The 27,617-nt window shown below is 40.4% G+C and overlaps 2 protein-coding genes across 2 annotated transcripts; one reads left to right on the plus strand and one right to left on the minus strand.

The window, feature by feature from the left end:
• The first annotated feature begins 1,577 nt into the window (after positions 1–1,577).
• On the plus strand, positions 1,578–3,309 carry LOC105356412 (uncharacterized). Its single transcript, XM_023966276.2, has 3 exons — positions 1,578–1,791; positions 2,043–2,131; positions 2,625–3,309. The coding sequence occupies exons 1-3, from the start codon at positions 1,722–1,724 to the stop codon at positions 3,162–3,164; spliced, it is 699 nt and encodes a 232-aa protein (XP_023822044.1). The 5' UTR covers positions 1,578–1,721; the 3' UTR covers positions 3,165–3,309.
• Positions 3,282–25,514, minus strand: arhgef15b (Rho guanine nucleotide exchange factor 15b). The gene is made up of 16 exons (XM_023966275.2): positions 25,212–25,514; positions 19,480–19,969; positions 15,031–15,846; positions 14,920–14,953; positions 14,730–14,797; positions 12,958–13,202; positions 12,628–12,788; positions 12,183–12,335; positions 8,885–9,014; positions 7,742–7,816; positions 7,551–7,643; positions 7,307–7,461; positions 6,016–6,183; positions 4,079–4,164; positions 3,886–3,990; positions 3,282–3,699 (listed from the first exon to the last, which is right to left on the minus strand). Exons 2-16 carry the CDS (start codon positions 19,880–19,882, stop codon positions 3,533–3,535), a joined length of 2,859 nt encoding a protein of 952 aa, XP_023822043.1. The 5' UTR covers positions 19,883–19,969; positions 25,212–25,514; the 3' UTR covers positions 3,282–3,532.
• Positions 25,515–27,617: the final 2,103 nt, after the last annotated feature.

Here is a 27,617-nt window from a genome sequence, read left to right on the forward strand (position 1 = left end):
AGTAAGACCAATGCACCGGAAACCTGGGTTTCATTCCTCGGACACAATTGCTGTCTGAATTCCCACCCTGACCCCTAACTACTAAACTATAGTGTGGTGCAGTGGAATTTGTTTTTTAAAGCAATTCGGACTTTTTTTTATTTTTTTTTTATATAACCTTCATCAAATCGTTCAATAAATCCACACAAATTGATAAACCCTTTTTGAGTGCGTATGCACTGCTTTTTGAAATTCAGTTTTCTTAGAATCTGACTCCAGTCTCTGTCCATGGACATTTGCTGTAAGTTTATTGGAAGTAAGTTGTATTTGGCTTTATAAATGAGAGCAGTCTTCAGTTTCACTAGATCCCATAGTTTCAATAAACCCGACTTTAAAAATGGAGCATTTGTACGTGTTCCATAATCCACTCCATGAATAATTTTTGAACAGCTTTTTAAGATGTACACTGTAGATTTGTAATTTCCCCAAACTTCTAGACTGTACTGTAAATATAGTATTATGGATGAATTAAACGTGCTTTGTGTGTATGGCAGTGTTCTCCACAACACTGCTATGCTTTTAGCCAGTTTGGCTCTGACCTGCTTTGTGGCATTTCATCTGTGCCATAAAATGAAACGGCGTAAAGACAACTGAGCAGGCGTCTTCAGGAACTGAGTGAGCGAACCTTACAACTGCAAAGGCGCAATTCTAACCGAGCTACCCCATATTTTACAACTGCACGCCTGTGATCCTGCTCAGTCAGTTCCTCTTTGCGCCCTCAGCAGGATTTACGCTCAGTGTTAAGAGGGCTTTTTTGACACTTGGGGGGGGGGGGGGGGGTATTCAGGGGTGTGTTTGACACTTGGGGGCAGGAACCTTTCTGGTTGATCTGATTGGCTGCAATTTGCATGTCAAGTCCAGTGAAGCAGTGGGCGGGACTTTCTTTTAGAGGCTTTAATAGAAAAGAAACGGTGGCTGTAACGTGGATTAAAAGGATTAAAACTAACAAATGCAGTGATTTTTCATATGAGAAAAATTTACAGCTCAAAAAAACCAGCTGCACTTTTTTCCTCAATCCACGTTACATCTGCGTTTTTTTTCTATTAAAGTCTCTAACACAAACAGGGGTGGCGAACAAGTTCGACACAAAGAGCCGACATTTCTAACTGATGGTCAAAGAGCCACACCACGCAGACCTGCCAGACAAATTGCGCCTGTGCGGTTGTAAGGTTCACTCACTCAGTTCCTGAATACGCCCGCTCAGTTGTCTTTACGCCTTTCACTTAATGGCAGAGATGAAACGCCATATACCTGGGCATGACCACTTGTCCTGCCCATCATGTAGCCATAGTTTTATCTTAAGTCCAGATAAAATGCAGGTTTGTAAGGAAGGACATCTGGTGTAAAGATCTTTGCCAAATGACCTGTGGAAAGCTGGTTCACTCTTGCTACCCCAAAGGTGAACATTGGAAGCTGTGTTTAAAGCAAGACAAATGTAAGGAAAATTCTAAATCTCCTGGATTTTGTTTTTCAAACGCGTAGTTCCTTCGTCAGCCAACAGGTGTCACTATTTCACAGCCTTGCATTGTAAGCACGTGACAAAGTGTGAAAGTTAGGGGTACATGAGCGCCAGTAGGCTGTTTTCATAGGGACGTTTTCCATGACATTTTAAAGTCACAGTTCGAGCTCCTGAGCTCATCCAGTTTCTTCTGTAGCAGAGAAGCGGTTTGCTCGTGTCGACCATGTCCAGCAGAACCATACTGCACCCCTCCTTCCTGCCGCTGTCCGCGCGCCACCATGGAGGAGCCGAACGTGAGTTGAACAAACATATGCGCGATTAAGTTTATTTCCATTTCAGTGTATATTCAAATATACACCCTGAAATAATAATCTGTTTTATAAACTGTCTGAAGATCCATAAATCCCTAATGAAACAGTAAAATCTTTCCTAGTACACCAGAGGCTTCCAGCTCTGATCTGTTTGCTCAGCTGTTGGACAGGACAAGTTATAAAAAAAATAAAAGTAGATTATTATTTTTGAAATAAATGTGTTTTCTCCACAGTTCATCCGATTTTCCCTGAAGAGGTTTTCTATATTGACCCCAGCATGAGATGCAGGAAGAGGATCCCCAATTTACTGACCCGGATGAGGGTGAGATAAGCACCCCAAAAAAATTACAGGAAACAAAATAGTACTAAAATGTCAAATATTAATTATAAAAGTAAGCGACTGGTCTGAATTTAAGTCTATATAATACATCAAAATCTTAAAACATTAATAGTTAAAATCATTTTTATTATTATTTTTTTGAAACCTTAAAAATGTGAGAAATGATTAAAAACAATGTGTTGGAACATTCTGAAACGAGTCCAGATGTGAATTTGATGGAACCCCGCAAAAAAAAAAAAAAAAAAAAGGTATGTTACAGGTTTGGATGTTTAGGGACTTTGTAAAGACCCGCTACGATGAAAATGATACTTTTTAACAGGTTCTTGTGGCATTTCTTTTAACATATAATAAGAAAAATACACGTAAGTCCTAATTGTTGTAGAAATAATTCATGATTGTAAAAGAACCTTAAAATAATTATTTCAACTTTTACTACAGATGGATCCCATAACTAATCTATTGTTTCTTTTGTAAGGTTTTTGATTTCTCAAAGCTCAACACTCCACAGCCCATCATGTCGTCCCGTATGGCTCCACCGAACAACCCCGACCCGTTTAGATTTGGACCCCATCCGACCAGAGACCTGGGCAGCCTCACGTGGAGAGGTTGTTCTTTGGACACCCACTTGCAGCCTCCTCGGGCGGTCATCCAGCTATCACAAGAGGAGGACCAAGCCATTACCAACCTGCTGACACTGCACCACCAAGGGGCCACAGGAAGCAACTGCACTGAGCAAACAGGAAGTCTTTTAAACCCTGAGAGGAGCTGCTGCGAGGCAGCGCCGATGAGCCCCGGAGCTCTGCAGAATCCAAGGGGGGAGAGAGGCTGGTCAGAAGAGCTGAGATGGTCTGAAAGTCGTGACCACGATCGCAGCAGATTTAGCTGCGTCACGGAACTCGGAGATGAGGATGGAAGGGCGTGTGGACCAGGGTCAGAGGTCAGCAGAGCCAAGGAACTGACTGAGTTGGAAGTGGATGCCGTGCATGTGCTCCTCAATCTCAGCAATCTTAAGTAACACATCAGGGAAATCTTTTTAAATAATAGTGGATTTCCTCGCATACAAAAACATTTGTCTTAAAATGTATGTAGATGCTTCCTTGAAGAATTCTAATGCAAAGTTTCTGACATAAACTTTAACAAAACAAGAGTTTTTTATTTAATCCAGTGAGTTGAAGGAGCTTCATTTACATTTTGTACATGTGCAGTAATACCACACCACGACCTGCAGGGGGAGCTGCAGGAAAGTTCATTGCCAGCACAGTGGCTCCGCCCACATTTTGCATGTTAGGGAAAAACTAATGCTTCAACGCAGAAATGTGCCACTTTGTTTGTCCATCAGAGGAAATAAGTGTTCAGGACTTGATTTTTTTGGCAGTTTTGGTTCTACTGAACGGGGCGGGGCTTGTTGGTGACTATCCTGGCGGCCTGGATCACCCTATAGCGCTCGCGGAGGTTTCTCCTCCTCACGTGCTCGTTTGTGATCTCGATGACGTTGGCGATGGGGAACCAGCCCTTCTGCCCGTCGCACAGGCGCTTGCCCTCGTACCAGCCTGCAAACAAAAGACGGGGAGGGGGACAGGAAAAGGGGGGGGGGGGGGGGGGGGTTTCTATGGTTCATGCAACAACATTGAAATCTAAATCTGTATATGAGAGTTGAGGTGTGAAACAAGATCAAAAATTACAACCAGAAAGAATAAAAAGATCCCTAAAGGATTGACGTGTTTTTTTCCCCGTACCCTCGTTGGCTTTGCGGATGACGTTAATGATCTCGGCGGGCTCCAGGGAGAGCTCGTCCGCCTGCTGGGCGACGTACTGCTCCACACACTGAACCTGAGGACAATCTAACGCACACAAAAGCAACGCGGGAAGATCAGATGACGGCGAGATGACGGACGGACGGGAAGCGTGCGCCTTGCCAGCTCCTCTTACCCCAGTCCTCGTAAACCACCTCGTCTTCATCGCCGTCGGCGGTGGTGGAGCTGGGGAAAGCTGCCAGCCACCTGTGCATGTCCGACCTGTAGAAGGAGAGCCGCGGTCAGTCAGGGCTTCTGCAGTGGGAGGATCTTATCTCTGCTTAGTCCCCGCCCACAACGCAGAGGGGAATCTCTAATCAACTGCTGCTCTGCAGAGACTATGTCCTAGAAATCAATACAGGATTTTGGCTAAAAACGGCAGGGTTTACTGCAGTCAATAAAAATAAATAAAAAGCACGTTCTATTTTTTTTTTTTTTGCAATTTTCATTCTAATATTTTTCGAGAGTCGGGACAAAAAACCTTTGGAAAAACGGATTTTTTGTTAAAAAAAGATTTAGATTTTCATGATAGTTATTGTTTTATACATTATTAGCACTCATCTTCATTCTGACAGAAATGTTTTCACGATTATAAAGATGTTTTTTTTAATGCTGGTGACTTTTGTGACTTCATGCAGAGGACAAGAGAAATAACCATTAGTCATCTTAAAAAAAGTCATTATCTCGGCTAAAACATAACACCAGTATTCACAACACAGTGAGTCAATCAACTCTAAATTTATGATTTTTATCCATAAAACTACTTTTTTTTTTAAATGTGGGAGATGTTTTGTCCTGACACTCAACAATCAGTGAACTACAAAAACAAAGAACTAAAAACTATCTGCTCATGAAAACTATGAGATGAGCTGCAATTAAAAGTAGAAAGCCACAAAGTGTCTCAGACATGATGGGTTTTATTCTTCCCGCTGACTTTATCCACCAACACCACAGAGAAAAACCTTGGATTTGGTTCCATTGACCAGAACTGAAAACGAGCTCCAGCCGCAGTTTGTCTGAAACTCGCCATAAATGATCACAAAACATTCCAAGTTGTCATTATTGTTGAAATAATCTCCACAGAAACACAGAATATGGTTCTTCTGAAGTTCCAGGAATGACATCACTTATCTCCTCGCTAAAAAAACAATTCAAGTGAGAAAAAATGACCTCAAAGTTGACCACACCCACAATGTGAGCGTCCAGCAGGTCACACACAGACTTTGCTGCTTTGTGCCCGATATTGTCGTCAGGATCGACTCACAACACCACAGAAATAAACAAACACTTCATGTTGGTCAATATTTAACCCTTCCAAGGTTTTTCTCTGTGGTGTTGGTGGATAAAGTCAGCAGGAAGAACAGAAAACATCATGTCTGAGACACGGAGCCACACTTTGTGGCTTTGCAGCTTCTTCATCTTGTAGTTTTCATGAACAGATGACGTCATCGCCCAGCCTGTTTGGACTTTGGACTACTTCTGTCTTTGGACTATTTGAACCACTTTATTTTTTAAATTGAATGCAATAAGCTTTCACAGTTACGCCATCATGACTTCTGCAGCTTTCAGCAGTCATTGCTGCTTCCTCCCTCTCATGAAGCTCACCAGAACCGCTTCTCTCATGCTGCTGATGTGGAAGGACTTGGAGTAAAGACTGCATTTGTCACGCTTTAGTGTTTTTCAGTAGCCACAGTTGAAACCTCTCCTTGGAAAGCCACTCGATGGTAATTAAAGCTACATTTCCCGGCCTTTTGAAGCATTTCACGATAGCAAGCTGAAAACGCCACGTGCTGAACTGATGACCCGCTCTGCGGCGACGTAAACTCCCATCATCCATAGCGTGAGGTCGAACTTTTGCCACAATTTAAAGTCTCGTGTCATTTTTTTAAATGTTTTTTGCATCCAAAATATTAACATTTCATGACTTTTCCAAAACTTTACAGCAGATTTAAATTTCACAAACTTTTCAAGGACCTAGAAATGGCATGTTCAATTTCCCCAAAGTTTCCCCTGCAGCAGTGTTTGCTTTGTGTTGCTAAAAAATGTTGCAGGTGGTCCTGTGAGGATACTGACTGGGAGGGGGCTTTGATGAGGCGCTCATTCATGCGTCCCTGGTGGTTTTCCAGCAGCGTCAGGACGAAGCAGTTCTCAAAGGGAAGCCCGCTGCTGCCCCCTTCCTCCATGATCTGCGCCTGCACCAGGGAGCGGTGCGCGTGGTCGATGACCACGAAGCGCTCCGAGCTACAAAACACAAAAATATCAAGCGTTTGCACAAAAAAAAAAAGACAAATAAAACGTTTGCTTTAGTGTATTTTATTCTGAGGGGCTTATTTGATTATTTTCTGGCATGTGGGGATTGTTGTTTGTTTGTTTTTATTTACAGCACCATGAGCTGTTCTTTTCACATGAAAGGTGCTCTAGAAATGAAGTTAATTTGAATTTGAAAGTACATAAAGAGATTCTAGCATTTCCCTTAAAACACACACACTTCTCGTTGCGTTTGAGGAAGTTTGAGCCGTTTGGTTCTCAGTTTTAAGGCCTATTCTTTCCTCTCAAAGGGAGCTCAGAGGATTTTATAAAATCCATTCACTGCAACAGGAGTTCCCTAAAACTTATTACTATTATTTTTCTACCTATGTAGAATGAAACCTCAAAGCAGCAAGGACAGCTTTCCGTGTGTGCGTTCACGGCGTTCGTTTCTCTGTGAGGGGAGGAGCTAAAGGGGCTTCAACATCATTTATTTGTGGACAAACTGTTTATAAAAGAAAAAAGAAGCTGACTTTTTTTTTCCATTTTTAGATTTATTTATCATTACTTTTGTCAGTTTTTGGGTGATCTTAGGCTGAAGGGGGGGGCGGGCTGACAGCCGTCCGGACCCGCTGATGATGATGATGATGCCAAGCGACTCTTCTGCGGCTCGAAAGCAAATCGGGTAATAATGAGCCGGTGCTGCTCTTCAGTACTGAAAACAGGAAGTGGTGCTGCAACGGCAAACCGGCCTCTGCCAGAAATATTCTGAAGAGATTGTAACCCCTGTGCTATCCTAGGCACTTTACCATTGGGAGTTGGGTCATCTAGACCCACTAGACAGTGCTCTGAACCTTTTTTCTTCAATGATTTGTGATCTTCACTGGTGTCCATGGATTACATGAAATCCTCTCCACCTTTATCCACCTTTGTCATGGTAGGGAGAACACGTCAATGTAAGGGTGGGGTCATTTTGACCCCACAAGATAGCACAAGGGCAAACTAACTAACTAACTAACTAACTAACTAACTAACTAACTAACTAAATAACCTATTATTTATTGAAAGTATCAGCATTTCTTAAAGTCAAAGAAAGGCGTTTTTGGCGGCGTCTCACCCTTTCTTGACGGCGATCACCAGCAGATCGTTGAAGAGGAAGAAATGGACGGGGCTGAACTTTCCCCGCACGTTGAAGAGCGTTGCTCCTTTGGACATTTCCTGGAGATCTCCTCTCTTCTCCAGATATCGGTTCTGGGAGATGATCGGGACCGCCTGGCGACAGAGTTCACATCTTTAAAGTAAATAAATAAATAGATGTGATGTAGTCATCTATTTATTTTTTATTTTTTTAAAAGGCAGACCTTTAGCTTATCGAACTCAAGTGTTTTGGAAACTTCAATCAGCTCCTCCATCTGCCTCATTTTTCCCACCTCGGTGTTGCACTCGCTGATGATCTGCGTGACAAAAAAATGTGTCGTTTTAGGGGATTTACATGTATGTCGAGCTGCTGGAGTGGCGTGAAGAGATGCGAGGAAAAGGGAGGCGCGTTTACCTTGGAGACAGACTCCAGAGCCTTGGAGGCCGACTGCTCCTCCTTTGTCCCCTCTTTCGTCCTCTTCAGGATGTTCTACGGCAAAAGAACATCACATTTGTCCTTCAGCAACACATTTTTTTAAATCCAATTCTTGAAAAGGTCAGAAGGTTAAGGGCTGACGTGTTTGCTAGCAGATAGGAATGCAAAGCATTTCAGAAAAGCTGCATCTCAGTCATTCAGGTTGTTTATTGAGGATATTTCAAAGCAGCCTTATGTGTTTAACTTAAAAAATGTATTTCAAATTGTAAAAATGTAGATTTAAACTGCAAAAAAGGAATCTTCACCCATAAGAACCCAGGCCCATTTTTTTCTTCAAAATAAAATGTGTATTTTACCACAAACTAAGTGGACCACGGAATCCATTTCTGATATTTTTCTGTTACACTGATGTCATCATGGCTTCTTATGGGTTAAGAAAGTAAAAAAGACCCTTATTTTAGGAAGAATTGTCTTATTTTTTATTCAAAATACTCTTATTTTGAAAGTTTTTCAAACTTTTAAAAAACTCTTAGTTTAAGAAAACGTGTCGTAAGTGAGCAGAATGTTTTGAATTCTTGGTAAAACCACTGTTCCTCACTCCATTGGCAATTTTTTTTATTTTTGAAGACATTTTTCAAAGTTTGAGAATATTTGAGTTATTTTGAGAAGACCTGTTTTTGCAGTGAACGTATGATTATGTACATTCAGTGATTATGGACATGCAGTTATTATATACATCCTGTAACGCTGTAAAACAAGACAATATATTTTTTTCTTAATTTGGAGAATAAAATAATTTTCAATCAATGATGGGTTTGCTTATGTTTGATAATCTGAACTTTAAAAGTAGGAAGCTGGAGCTCTGACAGCTTCCCAGTTTTTTTGGAAAGAAGCCACTGTTCTCTGCTCTGACACATTTAAATGTGGAAACAAGGAGCGGCAGAACGGGTTCCTCAGGTTCATGTTAGAGAACAAAAGAAAGGAGAGGAGCAGTGATGAGCTGCTGTTTTGGTTCAGATTGGAAAAAGAAACTCATTTCACAGGATTATTTCTATGAATTAGGATAAAGTCAAGATGTCTTTGAGATTTTCCTTATTTTATTTGAAGAGTAAACCAGGTCACCTCGATGAGCATTTTGATGCGGGTTATTCGCTGGAAAGGCAGCAGCAAGAAGGACACGAAGGGCAGGCGCTGGCACTGCGGCGATTCCTGCAGGCGAGCTATGACCGCTGCAAACTGAGCGTTGGTCTTCCTGCAGAGATCACAACACACAGAGATCACAACACACACAGAGATCACAACACACAGAGATCACAGCACACAGAGATCACAGCACACAGAGATCACAACACACAGAGATCACAACACACAGAGATCACAACACACAGAGATCACAACACACAGAGATCACAACACACACAGAGATCACAACACACACAGAGATCAAAACACACAGAGATCACAACACACAGAGATCACAACACACAGAGATCACAACACGCAGAGATCACAGCACGCAGAGATCACAACACACAGAGATCACAACACACAGAGATCACAACACACAGAGATGACAACACACAGAGATGACAACACACAGAGATCACAACACACAGAGATCACAACACAAAGAGATCACAACACACAGAGATCAAAACACACAGAGATCACAACACACAGAGATCAAAACACACACAGAGATCACAACACACACCAAGATCACAACACACACAGAGATCAAAACACACAGAGATCAAAACACACACAGAGATCACAACACACAGAAATCACAATACACAGAGATCACAACACATACAGATCACAACACACATAGATCACAACACACAGAGATCACAACACACACAGATCACAACACACAGAGATCACAACACACAGAGATCACAACACAGAGATCACAACACAGAACACACAGAGATCACAACACACAGAGATCACAGCACGCAGAGATCACAACACACAGAGATGACAACACACAGAGATCACAACACACAGAGATCACAACACACAGAGATCACAACACACAGAGATGACAACACACAGAGATCACAACACACAGAGATGACAACACACAAAGATCACAACACACAGAGATCACAACACACAGAGATGACAACACACAGAGATCACAACACACAGAGATGACAACACACAAAGATCACAATACACAGAGATCACAACACATACAGATCACAACACACATAGATCACAACACACAGAGATCACAACACACACAGATCACAACACACAGAGATCACAACACACAGAGATCACAACACAGAGATCACAACACAGAACACACAGAGATCACAACACACAGAGATCACAGCACGCAGAGATCACAACACACAGAGATGACAACACACAGAGATCACAACACACAGAGATCACAACACAGAGATCACAACACAGAACACACAGAGATCACAACACACAGAGATCACAGCACGCAGAGATCACAACACACAGAGATGACAACACACAGAGATCACAACACACAGAGATCACAACACACAGATATCACAACACACAGAGATCACAACACACAGAGATCACAACACACAGAGATCACAACACACAGAGATCACAGCACGCAGAGATCACAGCACGCAGAGATCACAACACACAGAGATCACAACACACAGAGATCACAACACACAGAGATCACAACACACAGAGATGACAACACACAGAGATCACAACACACAGAGATGACAACACACAAAGATCACAGCACGCAGAGATCACAACACACAGAGATCACAACACACAGAGATCACAACACACAGAGATCACAACACACAGAGATCACAACACACAGAGATCACAACACACAGAGATCACAACACACAGAGATCACAACACACAGAGATCACAACACACACAGAGATCTCAACACACAGAGATCACAACACACAGAGATCACAACACACACAGAGATCACAACACACACAGAGATCACAACACACACAGAGATCAAAACACACAGAGATCACAACACACAGAGATCACAACACACAGAGATCACAACACACAGAGATCACAGCACGCAGAGATCACAACACACAGAGATCACAACACACAGAGATGACAACACACAGAGATCACAGCACGCAGAGATCACAACACACAGAGATGACAACACACAGAGATCACAACACACAGAGATCACAACACACAGAGATCACAACACACAGAGATCACAACACACAGAGATCACAACACACACAGAGATCTCAACACACAGAGATCACAACACACAGAGATCACAACACACACAGAGATCACAACACACACAGAGATCACAACACACACAGAGATCAAAACACACAGAGATCACAACACACAGAGATCACAACACACAGAGATCACAGCACGCAGAGATCACAACACACAGAGATGACAACACACAGAGATCACAACACACAGAGATGACAACGCACAGAGATCACAACACACAGAGATGACAACACACAGAGATGACAACACACAGAGATCACAACACATAGAGATCACAACACACAGAGATCACAACACACAGAGATCACAACACACACAGAGATCACAACACACAGAGATCACAACACACAGAGATCACAACACACACAGAGATCACAACACACAGAGATGACAACACACAGAGATCACAACACACAGAGATCACAACACACAGAGATCACAACACACAGAGATCACAACACACACAGAGATCTCAACACACAGAGATCACAACACACACAGAGATCTCAACACACAGAGATCACAACACACAGAGATCACAACACACACAGAGATCACAACACACACAGAGATCACAACACACACAGAGATCAAAACACACAGAGATCACAACACACAGAGATCACAACACACAGAGATCACAACACACAGAGATCACAGCACGCAGAGATCACAACACACAGAGATCACAACACACAGAGATCACAACACACAACACACAGAGATCACAACACACAACACACAGAGATCACAACACACAGAGATGACAACACACAGAGATGACAACACGTAGAGATCACAGCACGCAGAGATCACAACACACAGAGATCACAACACACAGAGATCACAACACACAACACACAGAGATCACAAAACACAGAGATCACAGAACGCAGAGATCACAACACACAGAGATGACAACACACAGAGATGACAACACACAGAGATCACAACACACAGAGATGACAACACACAGAGATGACAACACACAGAGATCACAACACACAGAGATCACAACACACAGAGATGACAACACACAGAGATCACAACACACAGAGATCACAACACACAGAGATCTCAGTCGGCCGGCTGGTGGGAAGCTGCTGCCTTCCTTGCAGTCTGACCTGCTTCCAGTGGTTTCTGCATGGGAGGCGTTGCTTACATGAGCACGGCGTACGTCTTCTCCTGATAAATCTGGTTGCGCACGTAGTCGATGTAGGCAGGGAAGTTGTGCTGAGAGTGGTAGTGGATGATGTCACAAATGTCAGGGAAGACGATGTCCTGAAACACGCGGTCCTCCAGGTCCTTTAGGAACCTGCAGCATCGAGCAGAGAGAGTCTCCAGAAGCAGCAAGACGCCGTAATGTTGCCATTAAAGGCCCACTTTGATGAAAATTGTGTTTTTGGGTGCTTTCAACGTGTTCTTGTAGCATTTTTCTGATTATGGAGGACTTGTATACAGAAAAGTAAGCCTAGAATTGAATTTCTGAGTATTTCCAGAAACAGGTTTTTTTTATATAGTCACAATTTGAATGAAAAGACTGCTGGAAACGCTTTTACAATAGATCAAAATATGATGGGAGTAGGACTTTAAAGTGAATTCCTCACCTCTCGCTGACCTCGCGCACCCGCAGGATGTTGGAGAAGAGCGTTTTGGTGTCCCTGATGATCAGCGCCTCCCCCAGCTCTCGGTTCTCCAGGAAGTGCTCAGTCAGAACGTGCAGGGATCGCAGGTAGGAGGTCTCTGAGGTCAGGACTTCAAACATGCTCTGTGAAGGAGAAAACGTTCAGGAGGAGCCACTTCCCTTCCTTGAAAAAGGCTGACTGATGCGGAGAGCTCAGCTGGATAAACTCCACATGAATTCCAGCCGTAGTCTAAGAGCCAGAATGGACATCTATGTTCTATAACCCTTGTGCTATCTGGTTCCTCCTCCTCACCTCCTGGTACTTGCACTGTTCAGGCGTGAGCGTCTCCAGCACGCCGCTCTCCCGAACCTGGGGGAGATCCTGCCACAGCGTGCTCTTGTCTGCGGGGATGGGGCTGCTTCGGGGTCCCCCTCCGTTGGAGCTGGGGCGGGCGGCCCAGTCGTAGTCGGCGCTGGTTTTGCTGATGTTCCGGCACACGGTCTGCCGACGGATCTCCTTAGTGATGACGGAGGCGCGGTACGTCTGGTACAGAGGCTCTGAAGGGAAAGGTGACAGAAAAACCCGCATTTTACTCCAAAATTGGAGGAATTCAGGTAATCTAGTAAAGTGCTAATTCCAGTTTCTCCCCTATAAAAGATAAAAATCAGGTCTGCAGCTTTCAGCCTGTAGGAATGTCCGTCTGAGTTTTCTCCGTTTGTTTACTGCATTTGTTTTCAACAAGTATCTATTAGCTTTTGCTTCAGTTTTTCTCCTGATCCCACCGGGTCTGGGTTAGCTAGTCCTCGGGTTTGCTAGTGCACTGCAAAAACTGAATCTTCAGAAAGAACAAAAGACTCTTTTTTTCTGGCTAGAAAACCAATCTAATCAAGATGAAGCAAAATAATCTTGAGGAAGTTTGAGGAAACATGTCTTAGCGACTACAAGTTATTTCTTACAAGAGGAGTTCTTGGTAATAAAGACCATTTTTCTTACAGTGTTGGCAGTTTCTTTGTGTGTGTGTCTATGAGGCCTGTTTTTACAGCAGCATCACATCTTTGGTTCTCCTGTGGTTCTCTAGTTTTCATGTTTGGACCTTTTGGTTTTGTAAATCGTGTTTCCATTTAGGTGAGAAATGATTTGGGTGTTCGTCTAACTTGCAGCTCCGTCTGGATTCACACACCAGGCTGCAGAGCATTCCCAGAATGCATTTCTCTGCCAGGCTAACATTAAGACGCTGATGCGTGCTTAGACTAACGACTATAGAAACATAAGTAAATATTGAGTAATTTACGTTAAAATACGAAAAAGGAAGCAGATTTGAAAAGTGGGCCTTCCGTCTGCTCCTTCTAATCTTATTGTAGTATGAAATTTGGGTCAAATAATAAAATAATAATAACTGCTGACTGATATAAGGTCCAAAATAACATATAGATTCCATATGTTTAACCCTTGTGCTATCTTAGATGACCCCACCCTTACATTGATATGTTCTCCCTACCATGACAAAGGTGGATAAAGGTGGAAAGATTTCATTTAATCCATGGACACCAGTGAAGATCACAAATCATTGAAGAAAAAAGGTTCAGAGCACTGTCTAGTGGGTCTAGATGACCCAACTCCCAATGTTAAAGTGCCTAGGATAGCACAAGGGTTAAGTCCCACTCCAATCATCTTTTGATCTATTCTAAAAGCATTGCCAGTGGTCTTTTTATTACGTTTATGCCATTTTTAGCCCAATATAAAAAGCTGTATGGTTTTCTTTGACATAGTTTCTGCAGATTAGCAGGAGTATTTCATCAGAAATTTACCTTTGAGTTGGAGCAGAGCAACTCTACCAATTTTTTACGTCACAAATATTTTTTCAAACTGCATTTTTTTCGTCTGCTCCTGATTCAAGACGATATGAGATAAGAAAAACTCAGACATGCAATTTTAAGATCAGTTTTCTTTCTAAGAACACGATAAAAACACCCAAAAAAACATTTTCATTTGAGCTTTTACATGAGATCAAAAGATGATTGAAGTGGGACTTTAAATTAATGATTGACTGTAAATGTCCAGATGGAGACGTTGTTTGTCCTCACCGTGTTGGAGGCGGGACTCCCAGAGGGAGGAAATCTTCTTTTTGATGGAGTCTCTTCTGGTCACAGGCCTAAACCAGGAAGGATGGATCAATATGTCAATAATTCAGAGTGTTTATAATGAGGCACACAGTGAGGGATTTACTGATTCTTGGTAAAATAAAAACTGAAGAAGAAGTTAGTGAGAACTCACAGCTCTGCTTCCTCGTTCCCTTTGTTCTCCTCTTCTGTCGATGACAATAAAGAATCGTGAGATTTTTTGATCAAGTAACCTCAACTAGTGGATTTTAAAAAAAGGACTAACCTTTGTTCAGTGAGTGGGGGGGTAGTGAGGCGGAGCTGTGCCGCCTGTCGTCTGTCCTGGGAGGCGGAGGGGCTGCTCTGACGGGCTGCAGGGTGTTACTCCCAGCCAGGGCGGCGCCCCGCTGTGGGCTCAGCCCTGTGGCGCCAGGGATGTTGGTGAGGGAGTTACATCTGTCGATTGCCACGGCGGGGATGGGTGGCAATGGGATGGGGATCCTGGGGGGGATGTCAGGCGGAACGTCCGGGTTCTCGGCGTCGGCTGCGTCCCTCAAGGTGCTGCAAGGCAGTCTGTTCTGGCGAACCGCCGTGCGCACTTTTATGTCCGGGACGATGAGTTTCTCTGGCTTTTTGGGGGCGGGGTGGAACACGGGGAGCGTGAACTCATAAATATCATCTTCTTCCACTTCGGCGGGCTCCGGTGGAGGAGGATCCGGATGAACTGCGGGGGAACCCGAGTCTGACTGCCTTCTGGGGGCCTCGGCGAGCAAAGCGTTTAAAGAGCGCTGGAATTGAGCTTTCTCCTGCTTCACACCCCCGTCGACCTCAGAAGTCCTGCACTCCACCTCCCTGTCCGTCTGCTTTTCTTCCCTGACCCCACCCGCCTGCTTCTCCTTGGCGTCCTTCACTCTGCAGCCTTCATCCTCCTCCTCCTCCTCCCCAACCACAGGCACCCACATCAGCATCATGCCGGGCCTCTGCAGGTGGCAAATGCAGCTGCAGTCCGCCTCGCAGCGGGTACGGGGGGTGGAGCGCTGACCCTGCTCCGCCTCCACTTCATCTCCTCCAGTCAGGGCCTCCACCTCCTTTCCATCGGGCGCTGCATCCAAAGAGAAAGAGACCCAACGAGCCGTGATCAATTCCTGACGCTTTTCTGTCATCGTTCAAGAAAAACTCCTTCGGGTCGTCACGGCGACATCATTTTAACTCTGACTCCTCAACACTACCAAAGACTCAACAGCAGCCTGAAGACAAGATGCTTCTTCAACTGTGCATAAGAAGGTGGAGCAGGAAAACTGATGATCGTGGGGAAAAGAATGAATACAAGAAGAACCGTGAAAAAGAATGAAGTCAAACCGCTCTGCGCCGCCACGTGAACGTGTCCTCCTTCTGTAAAACATTCTGACATGCTAGCGTGAACAAAAAGTCCTGAAATCTGTAGTTCTGCTGCTCTCTGTTCACTGCTAAGCTCTGACAAAGTCATCAGAAGAGACACTCCAGAAAATAAACCCAAAGTTAAAGAAGAATCCACCCACAATGTTGTTTTTAGGAGTCTATTTGCATCTAATTCACAAAAACCTTTTAATTCTTTTAGATTCACAAACTTCCAATTCAATATTTGATTTAATTAATAACTTTACACATTTCCATCCAGGAAAAAATATTTGATATAAGTAGTGATATAAACTGATCAAATGTGGATCTTTTAGTATTAAAATTACATAAAAAATGAACAGAAAAGGCTAAAAATCAGACATTTAAATCAAAAACTGGTGAAAGGATTTGACAAAAGTATGTGACATCTTCTAAATCAAGATTGAGTTTGGTATTCAAGTTTTTTAATTAGTAAAAAGTTTTAAAAAAATTAAAAAAAGATGAAGTGCCAGGGTGAACAGTAATAAACCAAAAACTGTTCCCACATTTGGGCTGATCTGTGACTTCCTGTTCATGGATGCTGCTGATGACTGACAGCCTCTGGTTGAATTTAAATCGACTGAACCTGTAGGAGGGATGACGCTCCCACAAAAACAAAGACACCTTTGGAAAAGGTGTGGATTTTCTATTTCCAGTTGAGGTTGCATCAAAAGTTCAACCATTTAAAACTACTGGAGCTTTTAGAAAGCAACATTTTCTTTTTGATTTTTCAGCTTCTTTTGTTCCAGATCAAACAAAAATGCAGAAAAGCATCAAAACAAACCATTTGACCTTCAGTTATAGTGACTATAAGCCGTTAAAAATGTGATGTTTTATGTATTAAGTTAAAAAGAAAAGGTTTTAATTTCCTTTATGGATGTTTGTGCTCAGATGTTTTTAACTTCATGGTCTCACCTTTGAGGATGAAGTAAAAACTCTAAAAACTCTTGATGCTTTAACGTCGGACAAAGCATTACAGCCACCATGAAAGAAAAAATAAATAAATTCATATATGAGAATAAAGTGGTATAAGTATTATAATTTAATTTAAAAGAATAGACGTATAATGATGAGAAAAAAGTGTAATTCTACAAGAACAAAGCCACGAGTAACTCCATGAATGCATCAATTTATGGTGATGTCATAAAGCTTTAGTTTATCAGAGGAATCCATGTCCCATGATGCATTGGACCTCTTTGCTAAACAGTATCATGTTTATGATAAAACAATATTGACTCATCAAAAAAACACAAGTATTTCCTTATTGGTGGAACCAAAGCTGAAGGAACCGCTTACAATGCGTTCTGCGTCTCTCATACTGACACTATTGTTCTTTTTCTTGTTTTGCCTCATAAATTTATGACTTTAATCTCATAAATTCTTAATTCATAACTTGTAAAATTATAACTTCCTTAGCTCATAATTCTATGAGTTTATTGTTGTAAATGTTTGACTTTTTTCCTTATAGTTTTACAACTTTGAATTGATTTTAAAGTGGCTGTATTACTTTAAGAAAACAAAAAGATGGTTCAAAAAGTTTGGAATTTAAATTTTTTTCTACTGGTTTTAGAAGAAAAAAGCTAATAATTAAATCTGGAAAGACTTAGAAAGATCTGTATCTTTTTGTGCAAAGTGAAAAAAACATAAGCCAGATACTTTTTTGTGAATATTTTAATGGTTTGATTTGGTTATATATTAGATACATTTTTTCATGTGTGATTTCTTTTAGCTCCATTTATAACTTTTCCCGCTTTTTTCCTTTTTTGGTTCATTTTTTTCTCTTTCTCACAAATCCTAAATCGCATGACCTTATTATGGAACCATTACATTTTTTTTTTGAGTTGATCTAAATAATTCAGCTTATATGTGGACTTTTTTTCTCTTTTCTTTTTTTCTAATAACAAAGGAAATATTTGGAGACGACCTGATGCTGATTATTACCTAAAGAATTCCCAACTGGGTTGTAAATCCTGCAAATGTGCACGTTGAAGTAAAAATAAGGTAGATTTAGATCGATAATAACACTAAAAAATAAAATCTTAAGTGTTTTAACACAAAAAAAGTGTTTGATTAAAAATGTTTTTGAGATTTTTTAATGTTTAGCCAAGCTAACTTTAAAAAGGAGCAGCTGCTAACAAATGCAGCAGTTTAGGAAAAGACAAATGATCAATACTGTCAAATAACTAGAAAATGAACACTTCATGCTGAGTCAAAAGGTGACGGGAAATTGCTACATTTGAATTGGTGAACTAAAAATGGACATATGACATTTAAAACAAAAACCCAGCAGATATTCAGCTGAATTCAAAAGACGAAACAGCTGGGAACAAACAAGCTCCAGTCCAAGGAATGCCAGGAATGCTCTGCTTTCATTCATAAACTGATTAGTCGCTAAAACACAAATGTGTCTGACTCTGTCAGACTCTGACAGCTTTACGCTCAAACCGACTGATGATTTGAACCTGAACCTGTCAAAAACGCCTCCTAATTCTGCTGCTGCCTCTAAAACACTATAAAACTCTGATTTTCAAAATGATTCAAAAAGAAAAAGTTAAGTCATTTGGTAAGAAAATTGAAAGAATAAAATCAAACTGAAATGTCATACATAGACATGTTTAAAGTTAGTTTAGATTTTTCTACTTAATAAATAATGTGGTGTAAATTACTGTTTATGGGGTTTCAAAAGGAGAACCTCTGCTGTCAACAGCTGGGTTCCTACACTCGCATGTAAACACTCGAGGGATCAGCTGACCGACCTGTTCCTGATAGCTGCAGATCAGCACCACGATCAGCCTCGGTTCACACTCCCCTGCTCAAAAAAACTTCAGTTTCGTTCATAAATATCCGTCTGATAAACCCGACCGTGAGACTGTCTGAACAAAGGAAGTGAAAGTCACATGAGAAGAATCTAGGAAGAAGAAAAAACAGTTTGACATCAGGTCTTACTGTAGCTGTATGGAACGAACAGATGATGGGATGTCTTAGTAGTTTGGCGGCTCTAAATGTCTTCCTTTGAGGTCCTATCTTCACTTCAAGTGCCATTGAGGACAGTAATCTTAATCTGATCACCCGCTGCATTTTCTGTGTTTTTGAGAGATTCTGTCACTTTCAACAGCCATCCTTTGAGGTAAACTCTTAGTGCTATCATGGTGGAGGACTAGGATCCAAATCACTTTCTTTAAAATGTGCTCAAAAATGGTGGGAATTTAACCGCGGATGAAAGTCTGACTCACCAGTGAGTCATCCTTTTGTCTTAAATCTAATTTCATTAGCTGAACTGCAGCCATCTGACACATGTGAAAATAAGAACCCTGAGTACCTGGTCGACCTCCATCTGTGTCGTCCGCCTCCTCTCCTTCCTGGTTCTCCTTCTGCTTCCTGGCGAAGACGCTCCTCTTCAGGGGCAGCGGTGGCGTCTGCTCTACGCTCGCCAGGAGCTGGATGCTGCTCCGTTCTGGTTTGGGCTTTGTCCTTGGAGGTCTCTTAGTTTCTTTATCCGGTGTGATGTCCGCAGATCCATTAACCAGCTGCCCACAGAGTCCATTGAGCTCTTGCTTACTCAGTCTATTTACAATATTCTTCACCTTTCCTCCAGAAAAGTCAGAGATGGAGCTGCTGTCTGCGGGAGAAGACGTGGATGGAGGCTTTGGTGGGATCTCGGGTTTGGACTTGGTCTCACGCTTGAGGGGTGAAGGAGACCCCGAGCGTTCCTGATCAGACATGGCAGCTGCTTTTAAAAATGTTTTTTTTCCCCTCTTAGTCCCCAATAATCAGAGGACAGCTCTGAAGTGTCAGCCTTCCATCCTTTTCTAAAGAGAAAACAAAAAGGAAAACGACTTTTAAGGTGGAATATATTCTTAGTGGTTCCATATAACCATTAGACTGTAATCCTTAGACAAACTTTGAACCCTGTAAATGATCCACAAAAGTGAACTTTGACCTATAAAGAGCCCACACCTTTGTGCTGATTCTATTCAGTGGCTAGGAAATAGAATCATTTGCATTTGACGAGTGAAAAACCAAACTTCTCTCTGCAGAAGTTTGATAAATTGTTCTTGTAAAGCTTCACACTCAGAAAAGATAATCATTTTTCACTCAAACTGACAAACAGGAAATGAGGCCTTGTAACTTCAGAATTGGGACCTGCATGCTGATGCTGTTTTATTTATACCTAAAGCATGTTAGTATCAAACATCGAAATGGATCTAAAATCAAAACGTCAGGAGTTCCTCTTGAAACTTTACCTCAGATGTAAGACAGATCTGCACAGATCTGCACTTTTAGCCAAAGAACTGAGACTTGACTTGAGACCAAACATCGGACACCCAATTTGGACTTATTAGCCAATCTTTAAGGTTTGACTTGTACTTGTGACCAGAGATTTGGGACACTTAGTACTTGAGTTGGATCAAATACTTCAACTTGTGAACAAATATCAGTTCTTGTGACCAAGTACCAAATTGTACTTGTTATAAAGGACCTAAATTTGTTAGCAAATAGTTTTACTTATCACCAAAGACTAGGATTTTGGACCAAAAACTTTGACTAGTGAACCAAGATCTGTGATTGTTACCAAGGACTTGAACTTAGTATTATCGACCTGTACTTACGATCAAAGACCTGTACTTGTGACCAAATACTTTAACTTGTGAACAAAGATCAGTTCTTGTGACCAAATACTTGTACTTGTTATAAAGGACTCAAATTTGTTAGCAAATACTTATGACCAAAGACTAGGATTTTGGTGAAGACTTCAACTTGTAAACTAAGATCTGTGCATGTTACCAGAGACACGAGCTTGTTACCAAAGACTTGTATCTATGACCAAAGACTCAGACTTGGGATCAGATCCTGGATTAATTAACTTGTGACCAGACCTATACCTATTACCACGGACTTGAACTTGTTACCAAAGGCCTAAAGGTCTGTACCCATGACCAAAGACTTGGATTTGTGATCAAAGACCTGCACTACTTATTACTAAAAACTCAAACTTGTGGCCATCCATAGCCCATCTGTATATTCTGTTTTTTTACTTTATTTATTTAATTTTTTTATTACGCATAACATACGTTATGTCGTAATAGTGTACATAAGTTATTACTTCCCTTTTACTTTTTCTATTTTTGCACATTTTGTATTTTTGCACATTTTGAACACCCCTCAGTCTTTTGCACATTGCTGTAATTCTTTTCTGCTTTTTGAACTGCTGTAACAATTGAATTTCCCCAATGTGGGATCAGTAAAGAATATCTCTCTATCTCTCTCTCTCTCTCTCAAAGACCTGTACCTGTTATCAAGATCTTGTATTTGTTACCAAAGGTCTGTACCTATGAGCAAAGACTTGGGCATGAGGCCAAAGACCTGTGCTGAGGACAAAAGACTTTGACTTGTCACCAAAGACCTGTATTTGTTACCAAGGACTTGGACTTGTAAAACCCTCTAGAATAACAAATAACAGATCTGTTCAAAGAAGGGAACTTGTGAAAAAATCTTTTTACTCGTGAGCTAAGACTTGAGACAGGATCTGTACTCCTGACCACCAACTTGAGACCGGACTTGAACTTGCAATAAGTGACTTGTGAGCATTTCTGGTTCAGCTATAGGGCAACATATCAGTGGCAGCAGGAGTCAGCGGAGGGTCATGACATGAAAATGAGCAGCCGAAAATATATTTACATTTATCTAAATAAAAACTCAGCTTGAATGTCTGCAATCAGCAACTCAAATGGACTCGTGTGAGACATGAGTCATCAGTGAACTACTGTTTTGTCACAACCATGTGACCTCCTACTGTTGACTCGACAGGCTTCGGTTGTGCTCTGACATTCAGAGCTAGTCACCCAAGTTAATAACCCTGTTGTATGAAATGTGTGAAAATGGAAGCATGATGCAAGCCAAAATGCAATGTCAGTCTGCTCTCTGGGTGACCCGATGTCCTCACTGAATGTCCTCCGCAGCATATGTTTTTTTGATGAGTGAGCCACAACTAACACAACCATAACCCAGGGATAGTCATCCTCTGAGTCATAGCGAGTAAAAAACAGTGAGACTACACAAGGAGTGGCGTCAGCATTTCTGATTACACACAGATCACTGCAGAGTATTTTTAACTAAGATTAAAACCTGTTGTCTGCTGTTGGACTAGACTATCTGTATAACAGTATACCTAAGAAGGTTTGATGATCGGCACCAAACTATGATGACACAAGTTAAATTAAAAAAAACCTTATAGGTGGTGTTTATTTATTAATTTATTGACAAAAATCCAATTTTGCTGAACGATTTAAACGATTCTAATCATTTTTAAATTGGCATGTCAGGAGCAATTTTTTTGGTATTTTAAAATAAAAAAGGGTGGAATGGTAAGAAATAAAATAGATGCACAAATATAATATTTAGTAGGATTGAAACATTAGGGTACTGATTTAAAAAGACAAAAGAGGCGGGTTTTTGGTGCCTAAAAAACAAACAAAAAGTGGCCTTGTTATAGTGTTCACCCTGAGATTGTGAGTTCAAATCCAAAGTCGAGTCGTACCAAAAAGTGCGACCCAATGCATTCCTGGTTTACACTCAGAGTTAAGGGGTTGGATGGGGGGGGGGGGGTTAAATAGCGTTAGAAATAAGGGGGAAGAAATGGTTGTCCTGGCAAGTAATATTTGGTTGTCCTCCCCAATTTCTGGTTGTCCTTCGATACCAATATTCAACAGCAACGAAACCTACTCAGATGTCAGTACTTACATCTTTTTTTCTTCTATACATCTAGTATCAACTGCCTCTTATGATGGACATTTAAAAAACTTTTAAAACGTTCAAAACAAACATTTTACTAAATACTGAAGCATCTGGTGACACAAAGTATTGCCATGTAAATCAAATACTGTTACGGTCAAATGAAAATACTTTATCTTACACTATAATATATCAGAAAATTGATCACATTAACCAACACTGTAACCTAATGAGTATTTTTAAAATTTGGAACACTTTTATGGACTGGGACTAGTACAGCATTCCAAATATAAAGTAATATTTGATGTGATGAAAAGTTATAATATGATATAACATCTATTTCAAATAAACACATGTGTAAATGATACCATGTTTACATTTTGAAGACTAGATTAGTAAAGACTAATATCCCTGATCTTTTAAACAAGACATGCAGATGCGATGTTGTCATTTTGCAAAGTCTTTGGGCGTACTCGGTTTGTTCGGAAGTCACCTGACATCGTTCGTGTACGCTCGGTTTTATCTTAAAAAGTTGGATATCGGTTTCCCAAAAAATTTGAAAAATAGTCGAAAAATACCAAAATGTTGAATAAAAGACCAGGTTGTCACAGGGACAACTATCAGGTTCATTTTTGGTTGTCCTACGTGAAATCTGGTTGTCTCAGGCAAAAAGGTTAACCGCGTATTTCGAACGCTGGTTAAACCCCCAAATGATTCCTGAACGCGGCTGTGTCTGCAGCTCACCGCTCCTCCAGAGGATGGGTTAAATACAGAGGACAAACTTCAAACACCAAGGTGGGAGCTTTAAGTAAACAGGAATGTATTACTACAGATTAGAAATAGAGTTAAAGGTTTTGTCATTCTTTTCCTGTTTATAATAAATCAAGGAACGCCTGTAACTAACCAGCCAAGAACATTTCAAGAACAGACCGTTCACTTGAATGCAGAGTGAGATGCAAATAAAAGGTTAAAAGAAAAGAAAAAAAGAAGTACACCAGCAAGTCAAACCAGTTTGGTTGGGACGGGCAAAGCAGAAAAAAAGGTTGATACCTGATCCTAATGAGACTATTTGCCAGCAGACTGTTGTGTAATACTGATATTATTACATATTTTGAGAAAAACATAACGTTTCTCTGAAACACTAGAGACAGTAGCAACACTACACTAGGGTGTTCATGGTCAAGTTTTAGTCCCCCCCCCCACCGGCTATAATCCCTGTTCAAAGAATGACAGCCGCCCTTTAAAAGAAGAGTGTCTATCCTCAAAAAGAAACCGTCTATCCAGTCGAAATAATTTATTCGGATTGTGTCAATGCACTCGAAGACGCACCTAAACAATCTGCTCTGCTGACCTGGTTAGTTCAATGGCTGCCTCTTCCACTTTCTCACAAGTCTGAGCTCTTCAAGTCTGGGTCATGGGGACACTTATTCATCATGTGCAAAACTAATAGAGTCAACAACAGACGTGGCGTCGATATGCCCCATTCAGACTAATGCGTAAGTGCTTTAAGGAGTTGCAATCGATGCAGCTCCTTCTGTCTAAAAGGGTATCATCTGCCTTAAAGAATAACAAAAGCAATGGACCCCATATAATTGATTTTTGTCAAATACCCCTTAACAAACACATGGTAGGTTTATATACACCTATAGAGTGGGACAAAAAGGAAAAAACAAATGCAAATACACATTTTCAGGCAGAAAAAACCCACATATTTTTGTAGATATTTAAACTTTTTTCAAATACATGGATCCATTGTGAAATGAATACGTAGGGACACTAAATTGAATTTCTAAACCTGTTTAGCGGGAAAATGGGTCATAACATGTTTGTAAGGGATGCTATGATGATGATGAGATGGTCAGCTCCACGCTGGCCAGGAAGAAGACGGGAAGAGGGGGTGGGAACACTGGAAAAGGTGAACCAACTGAAGGCTGGGCTTTTTCTACACTATGCATTCATGTCGCTTTTGTTACACAGAAGACTACACACTTGTAGTAGAAAAAAAAGAAGTTGTTTCAGGAGGATAGTACATTTTTTATCAAAGAAAGAGGGGCATAAAAAGTATCGAAATCTTAAGCTAGCAGGGAGCTTTTTTTTACTGTACACCAACCTGCTCTGTAGCGTATGACGTTCGATAGCTAAAAATATTAATCCATGTTTTCGTATTTAACATTTTGAAGCCAGAATGTCATCTAAAAGTGCCATATGTAAAGTATATTACAATATATTAACACCAAACAGGTGCTTAAATTAATTTAGCTGCAAAAAATGAACTACTTTGGTTAGTACAAAATTAAAAAGGAGTTAGCTAAAACTTACCGGTGTTGTGCGGACTATGTATATATTTTTAGATGTGGTCCGGCTCTCATTTACGTTCCGCTTTATACTTTCCACGTATGTTCTCCCGAGGAAAAAAATAATAATAAGGGTTTTATAAGAAGGAGGAAAGTTTTTTTTTCTTCTTTTTTTAAAGAGGGCAAAATAGGAAAAATGTCTTCAGTTCATGAGTGCTGCCCTGTCAGGGTCGTTGTCTAAGCTCCCATCACCCCACTGCTGTTGTCCTGCCTTTGTTATGAGCAGCGTCGGTCTGCGTGAGAAGAGCGGACAGGGAAGAAGGAGGAGAGCTGCCGAACCCCCCGCGAGGCGCCCTCATCCAGCGCTAACGCAACCTGCTTCCGGGTTTGCTTTTCAAAATAAAGCTGAAATACCAGCATGTTTTAAAAACAGGAATATAAATACATTAAAACTAATAGATAAACATACAAGAGGTTATCAGCTTTTTTTTTCTTGTAGGCTTTTAAGATAGTTTGAACTTGTACTGAAACATCTAAATTTGTATGATTTCTAGGGGTTTAACGATTCATTTTAACACTGATTCAAGCATATCATGGTTTGTTGTAGCCAAAACGATTAATAATCGATTTTGGTTCACTTTAAAAATCTAATTCGATCCGATTCACCTTCCTAAAATTGATCCAGGACATCTTTAGCCAAAACTTACAGTACATGGGTACTGAACAGTGCAGGTGCAGATTCCTTGTATGTCTTGCAAGATAATCTAATATATAAAATAAAATGGTGTAAAAACACAGAAGTAAACAAGATTTTTTGACAAATCCATTTACATTTTGGTTTCATAAAGTTCCACCCACTGTTGTTTTCCACAACAAATAATATAAACATTATTAAACAGAACATTATTAAAACATTGTACCATCCTGTATGGTCACACGTCTTTGCAAAATTCTGTTTCCACACACTGGATTGGTAATAATTCCAAACTTTAATATGGATGAAAAAATCTTTTTACTTGTCTTCACAATGAATACACAATGAATAAACCAGTTTTTATTGACTCAACTTGTAATTTAGGACAAACCTTAAAGAAGAAAAAAACAGCTGATGGGGAACTGGGGTTATTTATAACATGACAATTTTAGATGTGTGGCGGGAAAAAGTCTAAGATTTCATTTACAGTAAATGAATGCAAATGTGAATAATAAATAGAAAGATTTATTGTTGATCTGTGGCAAATGTTCACTTCTGACAACAGCCTGGATGACTGAGAATCTTTACAGTCAAATAAAAAATATTGTAAAAAAATTAATAGTAAAAATAAAATGTATTTAATATGTGTTCAATATTTATAATAACTTCAACTGAACTCCTAAAATAGTGATAAAGCTAGAGAGGGAAAAAAAGAACTTCAACTCAGATTATTTTGGGGGATTTTATTTTGAAGGCCTTCCTACTTCCGTTGTAGTGTCAATGAAAATTTCCTAACTATTTAAGTATTTAGCTCAATAAAAGAAACTATGATAAGCCTCTTGAGGTTTGAGCTTGTTTTTAACAAAAGGTGGCACAAAAGGAGGTGCCAGACTGTTTTGTCACTTCCCACATTTGAATATTTGATTGGCCTCTACTCCCACCTAGTGCTTCATGTTGGGACAAGTTGATTTGATATTTTCCAGTCAGAAAAAAAACCCTAAAAAGTATTATTCGGAAATTAGGGTTTTGTATTTATTGATGTGTAACTCATTAATCTGTGATTCTTTTTGTCTAGGTTGGGCTTCTAGATTTACACAAAGAACACTTTTAGTCTTAGCAAGTTAATTTACTTTCTGCATTTTATTGTTTAGGTTATAGCATTTCTTACCAAACCTTGGTTTTTTTTTTAACATTCATTCTTATTTTTTATGTTTGAAAGGTGACATATATGTTGTCTGATATATTTCTCAAATAAAACACATTTTGCCGTTTTCTAAAGTATATTTTAACTATTTTTTGATTATAGCAGATTATTACTTGGTAATAACTATTAAACTGTTTTAGAAATAACTGATTTATTAATATTTTTGCTCTATTATCACCAGTGTGCCCATTTAACTTAACTGATTTTAGTATCAGAGGGTTCAACTGTATTACATTTTTATTGATTTATAAAAAATATCATAACATAGTTTTATTTATTCATGTATTTTAGGATTTTTATTTTTATATTTTTGCTTTTAATTGTAAACCTGTTACTTATTACTTTATTATTCCGGCAGATGGGGTATTATGAATGAGAAGTAGACCCGGTTAATTTGACAAACGTGAGACACTACTACAGCTGACAGACATGCCATCTAAATAAAATGGTTTGAAATATACATTCATTGCTAGAAAACAAAATGCGCATTTTCCCCATATGTTTGGAAGTTCTCATTATTTAAAATAAGGTCA

Source organism: Oryzias latipes, chromosome 18 (assembly GCF_053564925.1).
Source record: "Oryzias latipes strain Hd-rR chromosome 18, Olatipes_Hd-rR_3.1".
Classification (NCBI taxonomy): domain Eukaryota; kingdom Metazoa; phylum Chordata; class Actinopteri; order Beloniformes; family Adrianichthyidae; genus Oryzias; species Oryzias latipes.